General features: G+C 38.3%; 14 protein-coding genes and 1 non-coding gene across 15 annotated transcripts; 7 read left to right on the top strand and 8 right to left on the bottom strand.

Annotated features, from left to right (window-relative positions):
* Window positions 1-70: 70 nt before the first annotated feature.
* AEP1 (Aep1p) lies at window positions 71-1,573 on the bottom strand (the record flags this gene model as incomplete). Its single annotated transcript, XM_056224777.1, has 1 exon — window positions 71-1,573. One exon carries the CDS (start codon window positions 1,571-1,573, stop codon window positions 71-73), a length of 1,503 nt encoding a protein of 500 aa, XP_056078661.1.
* A 161-nt stretch (window positions 1,574-1,734) lies between these two features.
* On the bottom strand, window positions 1,735-2,454 carry RIM9 (Rim9p; the record flags this gene model as incomplete). Its single annotated transcript, XM_056224776.1, has 1 exon — window positions 1,735-2,454. One exon carries the CDS (start codon window positions 2,452-2,454, stop codon window positions 1,735-1,737), a length of 720 nt encoding a protein of 239 aa, XP_056078660.1.
* A 699-nt stretch (window positions 2,455-3,153) lies between these two features.
* On the top strand, window positions 3,154-4,479 carry ARG7 (glutamate N-acetyltransferase; the record flags this gene model as incomplete). The annotated part of the gene is made up of 1 exon (XM_056224774.1): window positions 3,154-4,479. The coding sequence occupies one exon, from the start codon at window positions 3,154-3,156 to the stop codon at window positions 4,477-4,479; it is 1,326 nt and encodes a 441-aa protein (XP_056078659.1).
* Window positions 4,480-4,746: 267 nt separating this feature from the next.
* Window positions 4,747-6,780, bottom strand: RNA14 (cleavage polyadenylation factor subunit RNA14; the record flags this gene model as incomplete). Its single annotated transcript, XM_056224773.1, has 1 exon — window positions 4,747-6,780. The coding sequence occupies one exon, from the start codon at window positions 6,778-6,780 to the stop codon at window positions 4,747-4,749; it is 2,034 nt and encodes a 677-aa protein (XP_056078658.1).
* Window positions 6,781-7,018: 238 nt separating this feature from the next.
* Window positions 7,019-8,002, top strand: SAM37 (SAM complex subunit SAM37; the record flags this gene model as incomplete). Its single annotated transcript, XM_056224772.1, has 1 exon — window positions 7,019-8,002. The coding sequence occupies one exon, from the start codon at window positions 7,019-7,021 to the stop codon at window positions 8,000-8,002; it is 984 nt and encodes a 327-aa protein (XP_056078657.1).
* A 49-nt stretch (window positions 8,003-8,051) lies between these two features.
* On the bottom strand, window positions 8,052-8,438 carry SEN15 (Sen15p; the record flags this gene model as incomplete). Its single annotated transcript, XM_056224771.1, has 1 exon — window positions 8,052-8,438. The coding sequence occupies one exon, from the start codon at window positions 8,436-8,438 to the stop codon at window positions 8,052-8,054; it is 387 nt and encodes a 128-aa protein (XP_056078656.1).
* Window positions 8,439-8,789: 351 nt separating this feature from the next.
* FET3 (ferroxidase FET3) lies at window positions 8,790-10,700 on the bottom strand (the record flags this gene model as incomplete). Its single annotated transcript, XM_056224770.1, has 1 exon — window positions 8,790-10,700. One exon carries the CDS (start codon window positions 10,698-10,700, stop codon window positions 8,790-8,792), a length of 1,911 nt encoding a protein of 636 aa, XP_056078655.1.
* A 640-nt stretch (window positions 10,701-11,340) lies between these two features.
* Window positions 11,341-12,270, top strand: AAC1 (ADP/ATP carrier protein AAC1; the record flags this gene model as incomplete). Its single annotated transcript, XM_056224769.1, has 1 exon — window positions 11,341-12,270. One exon carries the CDS (start codon window positions 11,341-11,343, stop codon window positions 12,268-12,270), a length of 930 nt encoding a protein of 309 aa, XP_056078654.1.
* Window positions 12,271-12,530: 260 nt separating this feature from the next.
* BUB2 (Bub2p) lies at window positions 12,531-13,451 on the top strand (the record flags this gene model as incomplete). Its single annotated transcript, XM_056224768.1, has 1 exon — window positions 12,531-13,451. One exon carries the CDS (start codon window positions 12,531-12,533, stop codon window positions 13,449-13,451), a length of 921 nt encoding a protein of 306 aa, XP_056078653.1.
* A 145-nt stretch (window positions 13,452-13,596) lies between these two features.
* STV1 (H(+)-transporting V0 sector ATPase subunit a) lies at window positions 13,597-16,269 on the bottom strand (the record flags this gene model as incomplete). Its single annotated transcript, XM_056224767.1, has 1 exon — window positions 13,597-16,269. The coding sequence occupies one exon, from the start codon at window positions 16,267-16,269 to the stop codon at window positions 13,597-13,599; it is 2,673 nt and encodes an 890-aa protein (XP_056078652.1).
* A 391-nt stretch (window positions 16,270-16,660) lies between these two features.
* Window positions 16,661-19,213, top strand: STB2 (Stb2p; the record flags this gene model as incomplete). The annotated part of the gene is made up of 1 exon (XM_056224766.1): window positions 16,661-19,213. One exon carries the CDS (start codon window positions 16,661-16,663, stop codon window positions 19,211-19,213), a length of 2,553 nt encoding a protein of 850 aa, XP_056078651.1.
* A 124-nt stretch (window positions 19,214-19,337) lies between these two features.
* FAR3 (Far3p) lies at window positions 19,338-19,952 on the bottom strand (the record flags this gene model as incomplete). Its single annotated transcript, XM_056224765.1, has 1 exon — window positions 19,338-19,952. The coding sequence occupies one exon, from the start codon at window positions 19,950-19,952 to the stop codon at window positions 19,338-19,340; it is 615 nt and encodes a 204-aa protein (XP_056078650.1).
* Window positions 19,953-20,125: 173 nt separating this feature from the next.
* Window positions 20,126-20,231, top strand: Smki_13.trna10W. The gene is made up of 2 exons: window positions 20,126-20,161; window positions 20,196-20,231. It is a non-coding gene; the product is annotated as a tRNA-Trp (tRNA).
* An 896-nt stretch (window positions 20,232-21,127) lies between these two features.
* On the top strand, window positions 21,128-21,847 carry SMKI13G1780 (uncharacterized protein; the record flags this gene model as incomplete). Its single annotated transcript, XM_056224763.1, has 1 exon — window positions 21,128-21,847. The coding sequence occupies one exon, from the start codon at window positions 21,128-21,130 to the stop codon at window positions 21,845-21,847; it is 720 nt and encodes a 239-aa protein (XP_056078649.1).
* Window positions 21,848-22,643: 796 nt separating this feature from the next.
* On the bottom strand, window positions 22,644-23,144 carry SMKI13G1770 (uncharacterized protein; the record flags this gene model as incomplete). Its single annotated transcript, XM_056224762.1, has 1 exon — window positions 22,644-23,144. The coding sequence occupies one exon, from the start codon at window positions 23,142-23,144 to the stop codon at window positions 22,644-22,646; it is 501 nt and encodes a 166-aa protein (XP_056078648.1).
* Window positions 23,145-23,172: the final 28 nt, after the last annotated feature.

Raw genomic sequence — 23,172 nt, 5'->3', positions numbered from 1 at the left:
CACTTGTGGAAACGCATAGCTGCCGTTTCAAGGAGCTTTATCTATGTCTCTTTAGCCCAATATGTAGGGATTATGGGCACGAAGCTTTACGTTCAGCACAAGTTAAATAACTTTCGGTGAAATATTCTCTAAAATTCTTATTATAACCAATGGCACCTGCATTCTTAACTATATGATTTCTCTCACTCTTGTTTAGAGCCTTAATAATTTTCATTTGACGTTTATGATTTAATTCGAACTTATATGTATCTATGATATCGGCCATCATAGTATAATTCCCTTGAAGAGCAAAAGATAGTATAAATTTCTCTACAAATTCACTGGGCATGTCCTGTTCATATATTGGGGTGACTGAATTCAAAATCGTGCATAAGTTTGCTGAGTTGACCAATGGGTCTTTCGTAAATGTTAGCACCTTTTCAATAAGAATGGGTAGGGCGCCATCGATGGCTTTTTTTGAGCTGTTGGATTTTTGAATAATAATTAGCAAAGAGTACAGTTCGTCGAAATGCCGGCACATTGGAACCAAGAACTTGAATAGGGTTGTTGACGCATGATGTTGTATTATAGGTGCAAGATCTGCTACAAATGCAAATTTTGATTTTATATCAAAAAACTTGGCGCTTTTACCAAAATGAAGGTCAACTTCTTCCAAATATCTACTAATAATAGCAGTATCTGGTAAAACACCCTTCTTTATCAAGTGGCCCAGGAAATTCTTGCTTTCGTCCAAATTGCCAGTTTTGATGAAAAATGATAACAGTTGTTCGATGACTATGGGATGTAATGAATCTTCGCAACGTTTGGGAAAAAATCTGTTGTTGATTGCCGCCAATAAAGCTTCTATTGCACTAGTTAAGTTGGTACTATACAGCATATTATTATCCGTTTCCATTTTACAGAGCATATGATATAGAATATTATCCACAGTCTTTATTTGGTCTAAACGCGCATACAGTTGTGTCTCAGTTAGCTTTATTAATAATATGAGTTTCTCGATTGAGTTGCCATGGCGCTTTATCAAATGAACCAGTATGTCTTCGCAAAACATTTTAGTCTGCCTTCCATCAGGGTTAAATATTTTCTCTAACTTGCTATTAAGGGAGTCTACAGTGGATTGCAAGTCATCTAAATCTTTAATGTTTGCGACTTCATCTTCAAGTGCGGATAATCTGTCGATATCAGCAGAAGATAAATGGGAAACGTTAAAGAATTTGGTATTTTTTTTCGAAGGTTTAAGTACCATATTTTGTTGCTGTTTTCGATGAGCGATGAATTTCATTAACCATTTGTTCACTCCCCTAATATCGTCAAACTTTAATTTGCTGTCGACTAGTATTGTATTCAGATTTTCTGGGTGTTTTATCAATGATGGAACGATCTTTTTGCCATCAAGCAGGCTAGGATTGTACTCCGTAGCACATATGGTGAATTGTTCTATTGCACTTGGTCGATAAAATGGATGAATTATTTCTTCTGGATGAGGGACACTGTCAGCGTGTTTAATGACTTTTTTACCATCCACTAGTAGAGAAGTCCTTTTAACTGCAGGATACCATTTGCGAAATTGCATCCTGATGAAGCACGCGTCCCTTCATTAGATACTGGTCTCATGTATCGGAGTAATCATTTACCAAAGCCCTTCCCTAACAGATATACTGTGAAAAAAAAATACAAATACTTGGAAGCCGATTGGCAAAACGAGATGACGTGTGAAATGATACATGATGTAAATTAGTCAATAAACCCTCTATGCGTAATTTCTGGGGTAGTTAGACTATCTGTAGGCACCGAAGTAACCTCAAACTCCGATCCATTGCTGGTTTGCTTGCTCTGATAGATGTCTGAGATCGAGTACTGTTCAACTGAGCGCGCATGCGCAATTGATTGCTGCGATTCATATTTTTTAACTGACACAACTCTTCTCATTACCCAAAGCATGGAACAACAAAGTGCCATGCTGATAGTAGCAGCTAACATTAGCCAGCCCGGCCAGTCCAATTTTGAGATAAAAAGAAGAATATCAACTAAAAAGCATAAAAGACATAGCATGAACGTTGGTAGCGAAAATAGGGCCGTAAACAACAGCATCTCAGGTGAATCGCCCAACGGCGTTACCATAATTATCACTGCAAGTATTAGTAATGTTCCTGTGAACGCCAATGAAATCGGATGCACCACCAGTAGATTGGAGACGACCACTTTCGAGTGCGACGGCAGTGTCAAAACGTGACCAGATGAATCGACATCCGTACTATCATACCCTATCTTCATTTTAGTGCACATCAATTCCTGGCTTTTCCCACGGACGCACCATCCAAAAAGTCCATAGTAGTGGTTTCTAAATGACGATAACGACAGATACTTGGTTACGGGGACGGTAATCAGTGGAAATATTTCAAAGACGGTCGTGATCGCTAGCAACAAAACCACGATATGGATCATGCAAACCATACTCCTCTGCGCCTCACGAATGTGTATCAACTGTGCAACGTTCTTCTATATATGGATGGACCTCTTGACTATTTTCTTGGTACTAAACCCATCACCATCTTATCTATAGTTTCTTCATTTTCCCTTAGGCGCGCCGCTGGTGATAATCAAACAATGGCAAAATTTGACAGGAATGACAGTTACTTGCCAAGATAAAAGAATCAGTCGTACTGTGCATATAATCAACCGGAATGTTTCACCGCAAACTTGATTTCCTTATCAACAGCCATTAAAAATGTAGCTGTATGAACATTTTAATGTATTCGTTGTTGCTATAGCTTATGCTATTTTACACTTCACTAGTATGCTTCAGTAAAACAGAGCTTGACTACGACTTCACATTGCATGACGAACCGCTGAGAGGTGAGGTCTATTAGAGCTGTGATTGGACCCAAATAGACGGCAGCGTTCAGGGACATGCTGGCTCAGGATTCACACCAATCATTATTGACGGTGTATCTTAGCAAAGGTCTTTTTTCAGTGTAATAGGCGGATAGCATGACTCACTGTGTAATTCGATGTTGGCTTTCTTAGTTATCAAGTAAATCAAACTTTGACTTGGCTTGTTTCTAAAGATACAAGTGAAAAAGCTTTTTGAATCAGTCTTGAGTGCCGCTTCTATTATATTAGTTCGAACAGTTCTAAAAAGATCAGCCCACAATGAGAGTATCACCAGCATTATTGCAGCGCTCGAAACAGCTAATAGATAAGTATGCATTGTACGTGCCCAAGACGGGATCATTCCCTAAGGGGTTTGAAGTAGGCTACATTGCATCTGGAGTCAAAAAGAACGGGAATCTGGACTTGGGTGTCATCCTGAATACGAATAAATCTCGTCCTTCCACTGCTGCAGCTGTTTTCACGACCAACAAATTCAAGGCTGCACCAGTTTTAACGTCGAAGAATGTTCTCGAGGCTGCCGGTGGCAAAAATATTAACGCTATTGTAGTCAATTCTGGTTGTGCTAACTCAGTTACAGGCGATCTTGGTATGAAAGATGCCCAGGTAATGATTGACTTGGTTAACGATAAAATTGGTCAAAAAAACTCCACCTTAGTTATGTCTACAGGCGTCATCGGGCAACGACTACAAATGAACAAGATCAGTGCTGGTATCAACAAGATTTTCGGAGAAAAGAAATTCGGGAGCGATTTTAACTCCTGGTTGAATGTAGCCAAATCAATCTGCACCACTGACACTTTCCCAAAATTGGTTACATCCAAGTTTAAATTACCGAATGGTACTGAATATACTTTAACGGGTATGGCTAAAGGTGCAGGAATGATCTGTCCCAATATGGCCACTTTACTAGGTTTCGTAGTTACAGATCTTCCTATCGAAAATAAGGCATTGCAAAAAATGTTAACATTCGCTACTACTCGTTCATTTAATTGTATTTCAGTCGATGGTGATATGAGCACTAATGATACTATTTGTATGTTAGCTAACGGCGCTATTGATACCAAAGAAATTACCGAAAGCTCTGAGGATTTTGAACAAGTAAAATTACAAGTCACGGAATTTGCTCAACGCTTGGCTCAACTAGTCGTTCGCGATGGAGAAGGCTCGACGAAGTTTGTTACTGTCAACGTTAAAAATGCGTTGCACTTTGAGGATGCCAAAATAATCGCTGAATCGATCTCAAATTCTATGTTGGTTAAGACGGCATTGTATGGGCAAGATGCCAATTGGGGGAGAATCTTATGCGCCATCGGGTATGCAAAGTTGAATGACTTGAAATCTCTGGATGTCAATAAGATCAACGTTAGTTTTATTGCTACTGACGATTCTGAACCTCGTGAGTTGAAACTTGTTGTTAATGGTGTGCCACAATTAGAGATTGACGAAGCAAGAGCCTCTGAAATATTGGCTTTGAATGATTTGGAAGTGTCTGTCAACTTAGGAACTGGTAAGGAAACGGCACAATTTTGGACTTGTGACTTATCCCATGAATATGTAACGATTAACGGTGACTACCGTTCGTAAATTTACATACATTCTCTTCTCCTCTCTTTTATGAGAATTAGCGCAGAAGCATAGAAAAGGTGATATTTGTCGTACCTTGAAACGATATAGATATTGCCAACTTTTTGACCACTTTCACTCTCTTTTTTTTTTTTTCATTTATATAAAGCGCACATTGCCTGCTTTGATGAACTGTTTTTTCTCTAACTACAGAACTTCACTTACTTTAACAAATGGGGTGGCATATACACATATATACATACATATATACTACGTTTTAACGTTTTGCTAACCTGATTTAGTACTCTCAGTTGTTGGAATTTCTACTTGATCATTTAAGAAGTTGACTAGTTTTTGCGCATCAAGTAAATTGGTGTTGAAATATTGACGTTTTGGAATGACACTTAATAAGTCAAGTACTTCGATTGGAAGTTCTGGATCTCTTTTGAATTTCTTATTTGAAAAATTTCCATTGTTTCCAGTCTCTTCCATCAATCTTTTTCTATCTGATGAACTCATGCTAGAAGAGCCATGACCACCATCCTTGTTTCCAGAAAAAAGGTAGCTATCTTCTCTCTCATTATACATATAAGTTAACTCTAATTTCTTGATTAGATTTGAGTTTTGAATTTGATAACGGTTGGTGAAAACTTCAATTAAATTCTCTTGAGGGAACCTTTCGAAAAATCTTTTTTCTAAAGAATAGACATTGTTTAAATTGCCAAACTTAGATTCGTAACTTATCATTTTCTTGTATATTGCCTTTAACTGGATCAAATCTTCAACTTTTTCCACTGATGTTTCAAATAAGGTTTTAATTTGTGAATCCTTATTTAAAAATATTAAAAAATCTAAGTATTTGTTGATATAAACTCCATCATTTTGGAAGTATTTCAAACCCAGTTCCAAAACTTTAAAAGCTGTCTTATAATCATTTTGATTTTGAAACTCTAAATATGCATTTTCCACGTAGACGTCATGTGTTAATATACGCTTTAGTTTACGACATTTACCAAATACGGAACGTGCTGCGGATAATCCTGAAATTCTTTTCATCGTGTTCATATACACACAGAATACGAACGTTAGTTTCTCCCTTTGTTTGTATACCAGTTCTTGTTCGTTCTCCGCGTTATCGCCTTCACTTGTATTTGCACTGGAAGCGATCTTTTTATATTGCGATAGCAAAGTTTGAGTACATCTATCAAAACAGTTTGAAACACTTTCAGAATCGTTATCTAATTCATAGCATTCGGATAACTTGAACGTAAGAGAAGGTGAGTCGGGATTAGCTAATAACGCAGTATATAAGATATTTTGACGATCCGAATTTTCAGATATATACATTGAATAATCGTACCACATTTCAGCAGAAAATATCATGTATTGAATACCTTGTTTATAAACATAACTGATCCTCTGTGATAGCATATCTTTACTTAGCATCAACTTATTCTCCTTTTCCCACTTTATCCAATTCAACCAGGTCTGTAATTGCTGAATGTTTGAGTCTAATGTACCTGTTTGTGGTATGTTTTTCTTGTTTGCTGTGCGTAGATTAATTGGGGATGCTCTTTTCAATCCATTTGTGATATTCACCCATTCTTGATACAAGGAACGAGCTTTCATATATTCGGCTGATAACTCACCAATGAATTTTCTTGCCGTTAAGGAATTTATTTCTTGTTCCCATTGTGTGTACCTGTTCCACATTTTCTCTAGATTATCAAATGGAACACATAGCATTTTCTTGTAGAATTCTCTAAGCATGTCTATACGTTGTTGTTCCTCCCATTTGTTGAATGGCTTCCACTGTTCTAAAAAATTGAGATACTCGTTCCAGAATGAAGATGACTTGGGCTCAAAAATTGCACACTTCTGCATAACTAATTGAAATGCCTTGACAATAATGGCTCTTGCTTCTTGCCCACCAGTGATTAAGTTATTTTTTCTGCGTATGTAGTCCAAATACGTTGACCAAAGACACAGATCATTGTTTTCTAACTTACCAGAAAGACATTGCGCCAGAATCTTTTCAACTGTTTCAAATTCATCTCTTGCTAACTCACCCTTCAATTGTAAGGTCCACGCAGGAGAATAGAACGGGAATATGCTATGAATTTCCTCATATACTTCCCTCACTTGAGCGTATGACTCTTGGGTTTCCAAGTACTGGATGAGTTGGAAGTATGATAGAATATCAGTAGGATTTTCTTTAATCCTTTCTCTAAGTCGTAACTCATCTCCTTGTATATTGTCACCAGGCTCAGCAGCTTTGCCCACAGAAGGAGATAATAAATCAGGAGTCGTAGAGCTAGACATATCTCTTGTTTGGCCCTTTGATTTTTCTCTTTTCTAGTGTTGTTAGGCATTCTTTCACCACATGAGCTCCACTCTTCTTTTAGATTATATGCCAATTTCAATCGACAATTTTATCATGACGTTTATCATTATAAACGATGTGTAAAATCAAATAAGAATAGGTTATTCGGAAGGCTAACATACTATACTGGAAGATAATGATCAAAAAAAGTAAAAGAAGGTTATAATTGGGTGGGTAATGACTAATGCTAGTGTGCACCTATGGGGTACGAACGGTGAAGCATCTTTATTTTCAGTTGAAAGCATTGCGCTTGTATGGTTCATTAAGTTATGTAATTCAAAAGAGTCGAAAGATATAGTAATTGGATTGCAAGTGGTATTCTCCAACAATACCGACTTATCGCCTGATGGAAAGCTACCGGTATTGATTTTAGATAGTGGGATTAAAGTATCTGGCTATGTGAACATAGTGAAATTCTTAAGTAAAGATACGCATTTTAACAATTCTGAAGAACTTGAGAATGATGAGGAAACCTCGGCCATTGTTAGTAAACAGGACCGTCTTTTAGAGTATGCTCTGATGAATTTTGTTGATATTGAAATGTCAAGACTAACGGACTACCAGCTCTTTTTGAACACCAAGAATTACAATGGATATACTAAGAAACTGTTCTCAAAACTATTGTATTTCCCCATGTGGTATAATACGCCTTTGAAATTGAGATCGCAGGCACGTGAAAATTGTCAGGAGATCATAGGTTCCATAATCCTTGAGGACGATGAGGAGTTTGTGGAAAGCAAAGCAATGGAGTCTGCATCACAATTGGCACAATCGAAGACTTTCAAAATTGCGCACGAGAATAAAGTTAAGAGTAAGCAAGATCTACAACAGGTGAAATATAACTTGCAGTTTGATAATAGATTAAAAAATTGCGTCAGGAATTGGCTGGCCGCCCGTAGCAAATTGGACGAATCTGCGATGCTTTCCGCAGATATTCTCTTTCTTGCAAACATCTACGTTCAGCTAAATTTACCTGACGGGAACCGCATCCGTTCACTCTTAGAACAAACCTTTGGAAGTGATTTTATGAATAGTACATCAAAAAAGATCGACACTTTCATTCATATTCCGAGTATTGATCTGCAGCAAAGAGCTCCTCACTTTAAAGAGCAAGGGAACGTCGTAATGTCATTATACAATTTTGCCTGTAAGTATATATAATAAAGATACACAGAATAATGCCGAATAATTGTCCTTACTTACGTTTTTCTCAATTTCTTTTCGGTTTTCGTACTCCTTTATAAATGAAGTAGTAAACAATCGTGCCATCATCATTGATTATTGCCAGCAGTATTCTTTCAGTAGATGGACTGCAAAATTGGCTAAAGATTTGGCTCAAACATTCTAAGGTGAGAAAGTTTTCCTTGTATTGGGACATATTGATAGGTAATATGAATTCTAGTGATTGTGACGATGATAGCATATCATCATCTTCGGTGTCTGTATCATTGCTTAGCTTATGGGGTGGACGGCCTTTGAGTAAATGCAAGTTACTTCCCCTCCATGAAAAAGATTCTTGCAAAATTTCCACTTCCGTCCACATTTGGAAATAGAGCAAGTTATTTTTTACCAGGTATATGATATCTGTTGTTGCCATTCTTGTTTTCTTCTGCCTTCTTGATGCGTTAATATATAATGATTTGCTACATCATTTGTATATTTGAGATGACTTTTCACCTTTTTTCTTTTTTCAACGCGTCACAATTTTATTGATCGATATTAAAGAGAAATTGTAACACTGCCATCGAGTAGAAGGGAAGTAGCTTAGACGGGGGGTCAGAGTTAAAGATAATAAGAACTGTACACTATTGAGTGTGAAACGTGTATAATTATTAAAGTATGTATCTATGTAACATTAAGACAAGGGCATTTATTTCACTTGTAACCGTATTGGAACCCTCGACCAAAAGAAAAGCAGGTAAATTGCAAAACAAATCAACTCTTTCTATTAGAAGAAACTCTTAGCTTTAGTTAAAAAGTGATGTTTTTCAGTTGAATGACGATCGTCGTTTACTTGACGTTCTTCATTCTCATCAATGTCTTTTATCAAGACTTCAGGGTCCACGTGCAAGTCTCGAATAACCTTTTCGGTCGCATCTTCCATATCCATCATACCGTAAATCGCAATGGTGATAATACCAAGAATACCAGCAAAACAAGAGAATGTCATGGCAATAATACCCTTTTTAGTAAAACCAGAAGGAATCAAACCATGTTGAACGTTTTCACCAGTTAGGTCGGTAAAATCTACCGCATTGGCAGCAGCATTACCTTCAGTAGCAACAGAGCAACTTTTGCAAACTTCCAAATGGTTTTCGCTGATTTGTTGGGAATGAGCATCTTGGATACCAAAAGGATCTTCCACGAGGACAAGACCCAACCCTTGCAACAAATGCCATTCGATATGACAATGGAAGAACCAGACTCCAGGATTATCGGCTTTGAACCTGATAACAAAGTTGGATTGTGGTCTGACGTACAAAGTATCTCTTCTCATTGGGTATTCGGGGAAGGCGGGGTGATTATCCGGATCGTAACTATGGGGAACTTCACCCAAGGCATCGTCATATGTACGATCTCTCTGAATGGTTTGGAAAGCGTGACCGTGTAAATGGAAAGGATGGGTACCTGTGTCCTGGTTATTTAGAACAATCTCGACGATTTCATTCTTTTCCAAGATAAAGGTGTGTGTATTTGTACCATAAATTTCTGAGTTGTTCGCTTGATCGCCTGAAGACAAAACGGTCATTAAGGTGGGGACTTTTGGTGTAGTATAGGTAATGTTGTTGAAGAAAGCGTAATTCACACCGTTTTTCAAGTTATCCATGACAACGTCAACGGTAATCACATGATCTGGCTCTCCATAGATGGCTTGCTTCTCGTATGGTTGCAGATAGAAATCGTCCAAGAAATCATCTAATGAATCCACGTAATTTTGCGTGGGTAGAGAAGCGGACTTATTGTAGACCATGTACGAAGTCGCATTCAATTGCAAATCACCTGGAATGACATCCAACATGGTTTCATCGAATTTCTGCATGATGGCGAAATTCTTATCGGTTTCGTTTTTTGTGTGAACTAGCACCGTGTATCTTTGAGCGACAGTAATGTAAAGCATGTCTGTAACGTTCTTTTCAGTCGTAATACCGTCGATCTCGACCACCGTCATTTCATGGTCTTCGATCCAAAAGTACTGAGACACAAACCCACCAACATTAACAATCCTTAATAGGTACGTGGTATCCGGCTGGACTTCCCATGTCAGGTTCATCGTATTGTTAACAATCAAGTTCTGTGGGATGGGTTCAGCACCCGTAGGATTGTAAACGCTCATGAACGATTTTGTCAAGTCCGTAACTAAGTCATGGTACCACTCACTAAGAGACAAAGAAAGTTCCTCATCATAATCGTAGGGGAAGTTGTCGTCTTTGATAATGAAAAGACCCTTCATCCCGTCTTCATATTGACCATCCGTGTGTGAGTGGTACCAGTACGTACCGACATTGTCGTCCACGGTGAAATTGTAAAGCATAGTACTGCCTGGCGCGATAGGACATTGTGTCAAGAAAGGTACACCGTCCATCGAGGCCGTCCCGTTTTGGAATAGACCGTGGAAATGCATAGAAGTATTTGTATTGTTCATTCCGTTAGTCAAGTAGACCTGCACGCGGTCACCCTTGTTGACCGTGATATCCGGCCATGGAAATTGGTCATTACAAGTGATAACAGGACGACTCTTAAGCCCATCAACGTTTCTGTAGTCCCATCCAGTGGTCCAGTTAAATGTGTGCGTCTTCGCTTGCGCCAGCGAGAGCGTTGATAAAAGCAAAACGACTACAGAGAGTAAAGCGTTAGTCATCTCGTTCTAATTTTTGCTATACTTCCTTACACTGGAATCCTTTTCGATTTTGTCCAGCTATTCATCACCTAGAACAAGACTGTCAGAGCAAGGACTGCTTATACACATATATACAAATATGTATACTTATATATATATATATATATATATATATTTCTACATCTATCAACATCCATCGACATACACGGACACACTACACTGTTCCATATGCACGAGGCCTTGGCGTGCTTCCTCGAAGGATCGACCGTATAAGCGCATCCTTCATTTGCTGTCGCTTAGGATAGAATAAAGAGCACCTACAAATGGGTGCAATTTAACAAGACTATCTTACCTATTGGAACTGCCTAAGTCAGCCTTGCCTAGCTCTAGCCAGAGGGTCTTTATTACCGACCGCGCGTACTGTAGGGACCCACCCCAGGCCCGACGGGCTGACTCGCACCCGGAAAGGAAAGCTTATTTTTTTTCGGCCGGAGAAAAAGTGTTGTCTCTGGCAAAAGACCCAATTATTGGGTCCTGAAACGGTAGGATATGTTATTATCGTCGTAACTTTAAAATAGGCAAGCCAAGGCATTATCGCAAAGAAGGTAGGACGGATTTTCGTATCTGTTATTCTTGTGTAATTCTTCATTTTACAGCAGTAATGTCTCAAACAGAAGCACAGACTCAAAAGTCGCACTTTGGTGTAGACTTTCTCATGGGCGGCGTTTCCGCTGCTATCGCAAAGACGGGTGCCGCCCCCATCGAACGGGTGAAGCTGTTGATGCAGAACCAGGAAGAGATGCTCAAGCAGGGCTCACTAGATTCACGGTATGTGGGAATTGTAGACTGCTTCAAGAGGACCGCAACACACGAAGGTATTGTATCGTTTTGGAGGGGTAATACAGCTAATGTTCTTCGGTATTTCCCCACGCAGGCGTTGAATTTTGCTTTCAAAGACAAAATCAAGTCGGTGTTGAGTTATGACAGGGCACGAGATGGGTACGGCAAGTGGTTTGCTGGAAATGTATTTTCTGGTGGAGCGGCCGGTGGTCTGTCGCTAATGTTTGTGTATTCGTTGGACTATGCAAGGACACGGCTTGCGGCGGATGCTAGAGGGTCGAGGTCGGCGTCACAAAGACAGTTTAACGGGCTATTAGACGTGTATAAGAAGACACTGAAAACTGACGGTTTGTTGGGGCTTTACCGTGGGTTTATGCCCTCAGTATTGGGCATTATCGTGTACAGGGGTTTGTACTTTGGTTTGTACGATTCTTTCAAGCCTGTGCTATTGACTGGTGCCCTGGAAGGATCATTTGTTGCCTCTTTCTTATTGGGTTGGGTCATTACGATGGGAGCCTCTACTGCGTCGTATCCTTTGGATACTGTGAGAAGAAGGATGATGATGACTTCTGGCCAGAGTGTTAAGTACGACGGCGCTGTAGACTGCTTGAAAAAGATTGTGCAGCAAGAGGGTGTGTATTCCTTGTTCAAGGGCTGTGGTGCTAACATATTTAGAGGGGTAGCCGCTGCTGGTGTCATCTCATTGTATGACCAGTTGCAACTGATAATGTTTGGTAAAAAATTTAAGTGAGACAAGAAAAACATAAAAAAAACGAACTAATGTTAAGTTTTACATATTCTTGCTACCTATATATATATATACATATATATATATTCATCTTATGCTATAATGATGGATAATCTTTCTTCTTCGTAATTGTGATCGGTAACCGCCGTTTGGAGGCAGAAATGTTTACGTAAAGTTTAACAATGAAAAAAACAAGATTATGATATTCAGAAGAACAATATTCAGCAGTACGCACAACGAACGCTGAACTTGCTACATGCTGCATGACTTCGATTGAGGATCTTATATCAAACCCTCCGCTTCTACTGGATTCTTCACTGTCTCAACTCCGCTATCTCATACTCAGTGAAGGTCTCCCCATATCTGAAGATAAACAGCAGCAGCGCACGCGATGTTATGTGTGGACGGTACTCTCTCAAACCTCTATGGAGGCATCCACGCAACGGTACCTTGCGCTCTTGAAACTGGGTCCACCCTCAACTACCATTTACCAAAAAATCAAGAACGACACTTCCAGAACTTTCCAAACAGATCCGAACTTCAGAAATAGGGTCTCGGAAGATGCTCTCATCCGGTGTTTGTCATGCTTTGCCTGGCAAACACAGCAAAGAAGGCAGAAGCCTCAATTTAGTCGCATCCCTGTGAGCACTTATGTGCAGGGCATGAATATTTTGCTAGCTCCTTTACTCTATTCATGCCCTTCCGAACCAATGGCATACCAACTTTTTACTAAACTTTGTTATGAAATAATACCGACATACTTGACTAAGAACCTGAACGGTGCTCAGAACGGCGCTAAACTACTCAATATTTCGTTAAGAATCATCGATCCAAAGCTAAGCAAATTCCTATCAGACAATTTACTTACAGCGGAGATTTACGGCATGCCTTCCATACTAACATTATCCAGTTGTAATAAACCGCTTGATCAAGTAATCAAACTGTGGGATTTTATGTTTGCATATGGGTTCCATATGAACATCCTCTTTGTGGTGGCCTTCTTAGTTAAGATAAGATCCAAGGTTTTCAAATCGGATTCTCCCGTTAACTTGTTACGACAGTTCCCAGATTTTGATGCTGATGAGATCATTCGGCTAGGGGTTGGATTTATTGCCAAGATCCCGGCTCAAATATACGATTTATTGGTGGACCACTTGACTGATCCAGATATATATATACCTTAGGCTATGTGAAGAAGTATTGTATTTATCGTTTATTCTACAACGTTTATATATGTCTGTGTGAAAAAAAAAAGATAACGAAAAAGTTGGGTTTAAGACACGAGAAATTTACAGTGGTAATATATTACAGTGGAAATATGAGGTTTCATTATTCTATTATAGCATGGAATGAAAAGGGCTCGTATGCATATCCTTCACCTTCAAAGAATTTGGACATTGCTTCCACCCAATGCAAACGTAGTGCATGCAACATTGCAGATGTACCTTCCATGAAAACTAAGATACAAACAGTTAATACAAACCACATGGCAAACAAAAAAACCACTTTCATGACAGCTAAAGGCGATCCTGGGTTTTTAGCACTGAATGCGTTCGATATGGTCATGTCCCATAAAACACTAGATAATTGCGCATGCGCCAATGACAGCGCCCAAAGACGTAGATATGATGCTGTATGCGAAATGCAATTTAAGCAGAATTCAATGGTATGGATTACTTGATGAATCATGACATCACCGAAATTGAATGACCCATGCTCACCACCACCAATGCTTTCATTGATACTGCCCGCAACGCTATTAATATCACTGATAATCATTCCTTGAAAACCTTCCGTTGAATGTCGTTGTTGAGCCATTTGTTCATCGTGTTCAATATTATCGACACTTTGGTATCCACGAGGCCTGTCACCACCACCGTTTTTGTTTAACCGCTTCAATGTCAATGGTTTGTATAATAATAACCATGGAACACAAATCAATGCCGCAAGCAATAGTACAACTTGTAACTTGGCTTGTCCAGAATACAGTTGATCGTCAATGGTTCCCGGTGCTAAAAACATGTTTATTAGCATATTCAGTAACCCCGGAGCTGGCTTATTATCCTTGACCCAATCTTTGGACCATTTGTAGACAATGGCCCATGATAAATAACCAAATATTGATTGCATAAACACTAATCCCGGAATGAAATTACCAATTATGTCTACTTTAGAGTTTTTGGCTTTGTAATTGATATAAGAGAACATGAACGAATAAGTCATATGTGCGTATCCCATGAGAATTGAAAGCTTCATTTTATAAGAGTTGGAAAAAAGTAGTCCGTTGTCTGTTCCATGCCAAGCAAAGTCCAAACCAAACGGATAAACTCCCGTTTTCTTTGCCTCGATAGATTCACCTTTTCTAAAAGTGGAAGGCCATTGCCAACCTGATCGGAATATTGTCATTGATTTGGAGAAGATATCATTGTACAGCAACCCCGTATATACAGAAAACGCACCCATTAACAATAAAACATATCTGCCCGTAAATGCCATGTCAAAAATTTCGTCGCGGCGCATGGCTCCAAATTTGCGTTCATTTAACACCAAAAATAGTGCCATCAAAAATAATATCAGACCATGGCCCATGTCACCAAACATTATTGCAAACATAAAGGGGAACGTGACAACCGTGGCTAAACCAGCATTGATTTCTTTATAGGTCGCAATACCGTATGCATCCACGATCAATTGGAAGGCTTGGGTGAATTTGTTAGTTTTATGGTATGTAGGTGGTAATTTATTGGTTAAGATCACGTTAAAGACGGTACTATATTCAGAACCCAATGTTTCAATGTAGTCCTTTAATGAGTCTTGCAAATGGATTAACTCAGTGGATGGCACCCACCCTTCTGCTATTAGGCCTTGAGACTCTTGTTGGAATTTGTTCAATGTAGTATAAACATACTTCTCTCTTTTTGTCATGGCGGACCATATTGGCAGTTGGTCATGTATCACAAGTAGTTCTGTGTGCAAAGTCTGTTCCGTGGTATCTAGGATTCTTTGTAAGTCATCTATTTGTTGGTTTAACGTGTCAATGAGTTCATTAGAGTGAGTGTCAAGGGAAACTATTTTGCCATTCAAAGAATCGATGACACGTTTGACCTTCTTCAGTAATGTCTCACCATGAGTAAAAATGATGAAGCAGTCTTTTTCCACCTTTTCTTTACCTTCCAATGACGGCTCTTCTATTGGGAAATTTTGAAAAATCAGGTTACCACGTAATAACCTCCACAGAATTCTATTCAATACGTCTACTTTTGTTCTTCTAATGGAGCCTGCTATCATGTACCTGTGTTGGTATCCCTGTTCCAAAAAACTTAGATCTTCAATTGATTGGTTCCCGATTAAATCACCCCTTGGAGCATCTAGGTTCTCCGATGTTTCGTCATCAAATGAAAATGCATCGCTTAAAGTTGCACTTACATCATCCGGGTTTATTCTAAAATCATCCACATCCCTTTCTTCTTGTTCAATCTCGGGATTTCGGGCCCTTCCCGTAATTCCTGGATTGACTTCAATGAATTTAGAACATTCGAATATTACCTGTCTTTGCTCTAAAAGATCGTTCAATTTACTTCTAAGACTATCCAAGGACTCATCTAATTGCCTTGCACGGGACTCGCAGTCAACAATTTCCTTTACCATTTCATTAACACTTTCCAATGAGAGTGGTTCCATGGTATTGATAAGATCCAACATGTCGGGCTGAGCAATGTCGTTTCCTTCATCGTCAATGTGTAGAATATATTTCCAGGTCTCCGCAGCGTGCTTCTCTACCACCTCATTCAAGAACCCCACCATCCTTTCTACGTCATCGAAACGCCTCAACTGGTTAACATAACCTCTTTGAAAGGCTGTTAAATCTTTATTAAGGTCCATTACCATAAAAACACCCATTTTCCCTAGTAAGAAAGTCACTTCTCTTATGACCTCCAACGGTATATACAACTGAACATATGTCATGTCCGCTGAGCGGAATATAGCCTCTTCTTGGTTCATTATTGTTCATACAACTCGAGGAAGTTTAAAGAAAGAAGATGCGTCCCCTTGTGAATTATAATACGCCTAAGTATAAGTCTCGAGATCACGAGCGATGGTTTAATTTGCACGCCAAAGCAAAAAATAATATGAAATTGTAAGCAAAATAAAAGCAAACGAAGAGTGTGATGTCTTTCTATTGAAGCAAACACCGTATATGTTAATCGCGTTCTTGGACTATGTTCTAATAAACAGAAATGACAAAAAAGGACACCTCTATTTTGAGAAACAAAAATAAGCCCCGCTCGCTACCCGCATAATAGAGAATATAAAGGGTCATAACGATCAGTAAGTGATATTTAGGGGACGTGATGCATTGGACCCTGGATGAAGCATCTAACGCGGAATATGTATGATTATGGCGGACAATATAACTACAGGCAACATAAAAGGCCAGTTTGATGAGAAACGTATGCAGGTTTTAGCAAGAAATCACGCCGCCAGGGATGAGCTTGACGATAACTTTTTTGAAGAACATGGTCAAGAAAATACAAGTGAAGAGTATTACGACGAAGTAGACAATGAAGAAACCAACTATAGTGGGAGTGGATACTATGGCTGCTCAGGTGATTCAGAAGCGGTTGGGCTGACAAGGAATGACACTATGGGCCAGCTTCCATCACTCGACAGTTTTATTTTCCCAGATTCTAGGGCTCTGTTCTTGTTGGATTTGGCCAACTATGCCGATCTGACTTATGAGGAGGTTACTATACATGGATTTGAAATATACATAGTGGAGCAATGGGTGGCATGTAGGAACTTGTCAACATTGATCACATCATATACAGGAAACTCTCAAGATACAATATCGGCAGTCAGGGTGGTCTTGCCAAAAGATACGAGGATGTGGCCCGGGAGATTTAGACAGTATTTTGAAGAGTTGATGGAGTTTGCACGACCAAAATATACACCAAAGGGCACTCTTTTCATTACTAATTTATCAGGTGTGTCCTTTGGCTTGAACCTATTGCATGTAGAATGTGGAGATTTGAGAACAATTTGGAAGGACTTTGAAGTTAATTTTGATCTAAAAAACTTACATTGTGGTGGGAGATCGGCAAATCTATTATGCCCTCCAACCATGGCATCGCTTGATAAGTTTTCACAACTGTTCAAAATACCTACCAATAGCTTTATAGTCCAACATCCTCAAATGATTCAACAGCAACAACCACGTTTGCCTGAGGAAGAATACAGATCGTTTGGACACCCAGAAAATCAGAGTGTTGGGAGCAAATCACCCGTTGTGGAGATGGTAACTTTGATTCAAATCTCGCTGAGTTACTTCAACTATTTATATAAAAACTACCAGACGGATGGTCTTTTGTGTGATGATACCAAGCGAGCTATAGACGAATGGTGGGAGAGCTATGGAAAATTGTACCTTGGAACGGAAAAGCCAAAGAATGAATGCACTCTGGGACCGACAACAGTAGCTGGTCTAATTAGTTTGATCCTTTGTTGTTATTTCAAGTTGATGATAGAAAATTGTATATCCTCCAAGGATCCTTTCGATGAGGTTGGATTTTTTCAGGGTATTTATAATTTCCAAAAAAAGCATGGCCTAAATAAACGAAAGTCCAGAGTTTACCTAGATCCAAGGACATTAGAGAAGCTTTTTGAAGTAACAGCGAAGGTTTCCAACAAAGACATTTTCAAGCTCAAGAAAATGGTAACATCTACTGTACAAGACATTATAGGAAAGGGAAATCCTATTAATCTATCACATAAAATCCTTACAACAGATTTAGAGACACTTATTCACAATATTCATGGAGGCTCTGTGGGGCTATTATGGAAAGGCAAAGGCCACCCAAGAAAATGCTCCACTGATATATCTAATGAAGAATTTTTGAAATTCAATTACCAAAGAGGTGATCCTGACAGACAGATAAGAGAAAGGGATATACTTTTGGAAAAGTTTCGTCTAGAAAAAACTGCATATGTTCAAAGATACGCCTCTAAGAAGGTAAGCTCTTCTAGTTTCGGCACATCTGAGAGCGTGGAAGGTATCGATGCTACACCTTCATCAGCAACAATATCTTCAATGTTTCCAAACTATGATAATACCAAATATGCTTATAATTTTGGAATCAACAAGTTGTATCAAGGAGAATATTACCGAAGAAATTCTTTTCCTTATTGTAAAGATAACACTCATGACAATATTTATGAGGATCTCTCAGAGCTGAAAGAAAAGTCCTCGCGTTTATATAGATGCAACTCTTCTTCTGCAGTACAAAACATCGTAGAAAAATGGGATCTGCCATTTGATCCATCTGTTGTTAGAATAGCCAGAGATTTGTTACGAATGAAATACCATATCCAGACGCAGCAACACATACAAGAAATGGAGGAAAATTATATGGGCAGGTTGAATAAAGAGGGAACCGTCGCCCAGTACGCCATATTTAACGAACGATATAAAAAGTTACAAGAGTTTTACAAGAAGTATTCAGATGGGGCGAAGTTATTCGAAGGAAAATTTAGAGATATTGACAATAAGCAACAACTTCTTCTTCATGAGATGCAAGAGTTGAATTCATTATCATCAAGGTTGAAATATGATATGAGGATACTGGAAGTCCGTGTACGAGATATTGAAAGTAGTGTTGCTCAATTTGACTCCAAATTAATTGGGCTAAAGAGTTTTCTTCAGGGGCAAGGCAAAGCGGGTATATGCTCTGCAATGGATCCCAAGAGTGATAAAGACCAATATGATAAATGTGTGAATGATTTGATGACCACCAGCAATCCCTCATATGAGGCTGTCTGTTTAAAGATGCTAAGTCGCCGTTATTTCAAGGATTTAAAAGATGATACTATGAGATGGTTTAGGTGGTTATTCGGTAATAGTTCTCTACACGGTAATGCAAATGATGATGATAGAGGCATACAAATATAAATTTTCAGTTTATTCTGTTCTTTTTTCAAAAGGGGCTTAAGCATATATACCCAGTCATATATTTATGTATATATTCAAGATACAGCTATCTCATGCTTGTCTACCCTTTTATTCGTATTGCAAACTATTTTAGTATCTGGTATACGTCTTGCAGATACTCTAACTGTTTTTGAAAGCGGATATAATCTCTGGAATCTTTAGGTATACACTCCCAATTAACCTCGCCCAAAAGTGCTTCAAACTGTTCAATAATTGCCTTTATTTTTTTGCTTGTCTCTTCGTTTTCTGTCTTCAATAACTTATAGTTTTGTTGAAGATTTCTATTCCTTTTATCAAGTTTCTCTGATGTAAAAGTGACAATATCTCGTCCTTTTATTGCATTTTGTTCGTCAATGAAGTTTTTTATGTATGAAAAATGTTCATTTATATTGCTTATTAGTGCAAGAACCTTAGTATTGAAGTACTCTTGCTTTTCAATTTCGTATATTAATTTGAAATTCTCGGTAATGAATTGTTGGGCCTCATTAGGAGGTGATGCCATCTGGGATCTATTATCTTTCCAGGAGTCCGGAGTTACATTCTTACTCAATCTATCGTAAGAAATCCCTGATTGTTTGGCAAGGCGCTTTAGTAGTAACTCTATTCGATCAGTCTCTTGCCTATTCACTCGGCACTCTGTCGTTAAAGCTTTTGTCAATTGAAGGAGATAGTCAAAATTATCATTACCACCACCGTTCATATTCTTATATCGCGGTACAATACTGTTTTGTGTCTCCTTATCGGAATAAAACTAGCATTAGTATTATACTATGGAGTAACTTTGATCATCAATCACCGGTTGCCGGCCGGAGTTTTTACGATATCTCATCATTGATATAACATTGAAAATACATAAACTTTTCCATAAAAGTTGAAGCGGTGGCTCAATGGTAGAGCTTTCGACTCCAATTAAATCTTGGAAATTCCATGGAATAAGATTGCAATCGAAGGGTTGCAGGTTCAATTCCTGTCCGTTTCAATTTATTTTTGTAGTATTTCTTGAAATTCGTCAACTATGATGGGTGGTAAATAATAGTGCTAATAGATCACCAATCCTAGGACTGTATGTAAGGACCCCACTACAGCGGTGGCTCTTGTTCGAAATTTTCGATTGGTGACTACAGCATGAAAGGAAAAAGACTAGTAATAAGTTGGGTCTTTTGGGAAGTCATGAGAAGTATGAGCAGTGAGTACCGCATGCTATCGGAGCATACTGATATATAGTTGAATTGCTGACAATTGTCAAGATTCCATCGTTTGATAAAGTAATATTATTAAACTACGTATCAGTCTCCACCATCTTGGATGACTGTTTCTCATCCTTTATGTCATCTTCTTGCACCGTATATGATAGTATGCTAGCAATATAGTTACGAGTTAAGAGAGGATAGTTGAATCTTGTTCCGACATAATCCTCAGATCTAAACCAGTTGTCGCATGACATGCCCTATCTTAAAACACCAATGACTTATTCCACCTAATTACTTCTTACAATCACTAATTGATCAGTTATTAACAATGGTAATGTATAAAAGGTAAGAAGAGCTACTAGGATTGATACGTGACATGTTTTATCCACTTTTTAGACTCTTATATCCTCGAGAACCTCTAGTACATACTGTATACTAGTAAAATTTTTTGGTATTAACGGGACTCCAAAATGTTCCAATCACCAGTTAGAATATCGAACAAGAGGCTCTTAGACATTTGAGGCGCCTCTTTGTAGCATTTATCTCGTGCACTTTCGGCTCGGGAGTAAAATGTTATAGAAAATGAGCATTCAAAAAGGTTTAGTAGTATTTTTCTGCGTTCTCTTCACAGTAGATTTTTCATGCAAAATACTCCCGTCAAACCTATTTATTTTGCACATATCGTATGAAATCGCATCTAGGTAATGATGTCAAATTAGACAGATTGATCGATCAGTGTCCTGGCGAATCTGACGCGTCTTCAATTCCATGTAATTTTACACTTCCTAACGGTGTTTTCAGTTCATATGTGACCTATTTGATATACGAAATGGCTCACTTTAAATTAATTGCGTTTTTCATTCCTTTGTTTGTGATTTTAACTCCATTAGTTCTACTCTTCCGCAAAAGCGATCTATATCTTTTGCTGAATATATATTGGTTCCTCTTTGGTTTTGCGGGCAGCACGATCGTAATGGTAGAGTTCGTTTGTCCTATTACTGATGATAACTTTCAGATTAAGCTTTTATCAGAGGTAATAAAACGAAAACCACCTGTTGAAGGGGTGGAATGGAAAATTATTGCATACAACGTGAACTATTATTTACTCGATAAGGGATTGTGGAATACCCCATACTACTTTTACTCTAAAGACAACTGCTATAATGCTTTCAAAGTCCTCATGGAAAAAAGAGATTCAAAAAAAAAGCCGGTTTTAACAATAAGCAATGCTGGAAATACACAGCCGAGTACTGCAGTAGAGATTTTTTTAAATGATATGACTAGACCCCATAGTTTTACTTCAGACTCGGTTTTGGAAGCCTACTTTGTTAAGGCAGCAGAAGTTCAAAAACAGGCAGAATGGGAATACTGGAGAAAGCAATATCCAGACATGGAGGCACTTTGAAACAGCTGTCGGTGTCATTTGAGATGATGGTAAATTGTGAGACAATTGTTGGGAAACTACTGACAATAAAGGCATATTATTTAGGTATACAGAATATACTGGAAGTTCTCCTCAAGGATATAGGAATCCAATAACTGGATCTCGTAATTCTACATAATAATATACTCATATATCCTCTTATTTTATATGTTGTCATTCATTATCTTATTATATAATCAATCCTTGCGTTTCAGCTTTCACTAACTTTGATGACAGCTTCTCATAATTTATGTCATCTTCTAACACCGTATATGATAATATACTAGTAGAATGACTACTAGTTAATAGACGATAGTTGATTTATATTACAACATACCACCCATAATGTAATAAGTCTAATGAATCCATTTGTTTGTTAATCTTTTAAATGTTTTTATCGGAAGGGGTTTTGTCATCACATCAGCAATGTTCTTCTTGGTTTCGATGTAGTATATGTATAAATTATTACTTGATACTTCATCTCTAAGTCTCATTGCCTTTGTGCCAAAAAATCTGTTCCTAAATTTCTCTTCATTAGTAGACTTAATTATACTGATCGTTGATCTACTATCGGTAAGTAAGCCTTTAATGATTGTTTTTTTGTTAAGTTCTTGCACAAGGTGACTGAGGTTATTCAATAGCGGAATAGCTTCACTGACTGTGCATTTCTGCTTCTGTAGTTGAAGTGCATGTTAACGAAGCCTTTATCAACTTTCCTCCAATCACTTTTCCGTTGAGTAGGAAAATATTACCAACCTGTGACTTGTAATATGGTTGGTTACCATATGAAGCATCGCTTATTGCTGTTGTTGACGTTGTTTATTGTTAGCTTTGAAATTTGTGAAGGAATTAGGTATTTTTTAGATAACCAGTAAAAGTCTCCATGTTTGAATATGGGGGCTAGTACTGTACCATCCGATCTTTCTAAAGTGTTTCTGGTAAAGCAGGCAGTAATATCTTGATTAGCCAGCTCACTCAAACTTAATAGATCATAGGCTATGTTTGGTGTGTGCAGTGCTTTTATTGATGTTTTGGTTCCGTTCTGAAAGTTGAAGTAAAGATTACCAATGGCATTTATAGGAATGTCTTCTTTTTGAGCATCGACTATGTTTATTTCAGAATTGGGTGTTGCATGGTGTAGATAATGGGCTGATCTGACAAGCGTTTGTGAAGCTCCTGAGTCAATAAGAAGGTGATCAGGTAGTTCATCATTCGAGTCTATTATGCGAGTTGTCTTAGATTTTTTCTCTTGCTGGCCTAAGACTAAGTTGGTTGTCATCGCTTAAGTGTTGTGATGAAACGGTTGA

The sequence above is a fragment of the Saccharomyces mikatae genome (genome assembly GCF_947241705.1).
Source record: "Saccharomyces mikatae IFO 1815 strain IFO1815 genome assembly, chromosome: 13".
In the NCBI taxonomy this organism is placed as follows: Eukaryota; Fungi; Ascomycota; class Saccharomycetes; order Saccharomycetales; family Saccharomycetaceae; genus Saccharomyces; species Saccharomyces mikatae.
The sequence above is the reverse complement of the archived record's forward strand: the minus strand, read 5'-3'. Positions and strand labels throughout refer to the sequence as shown.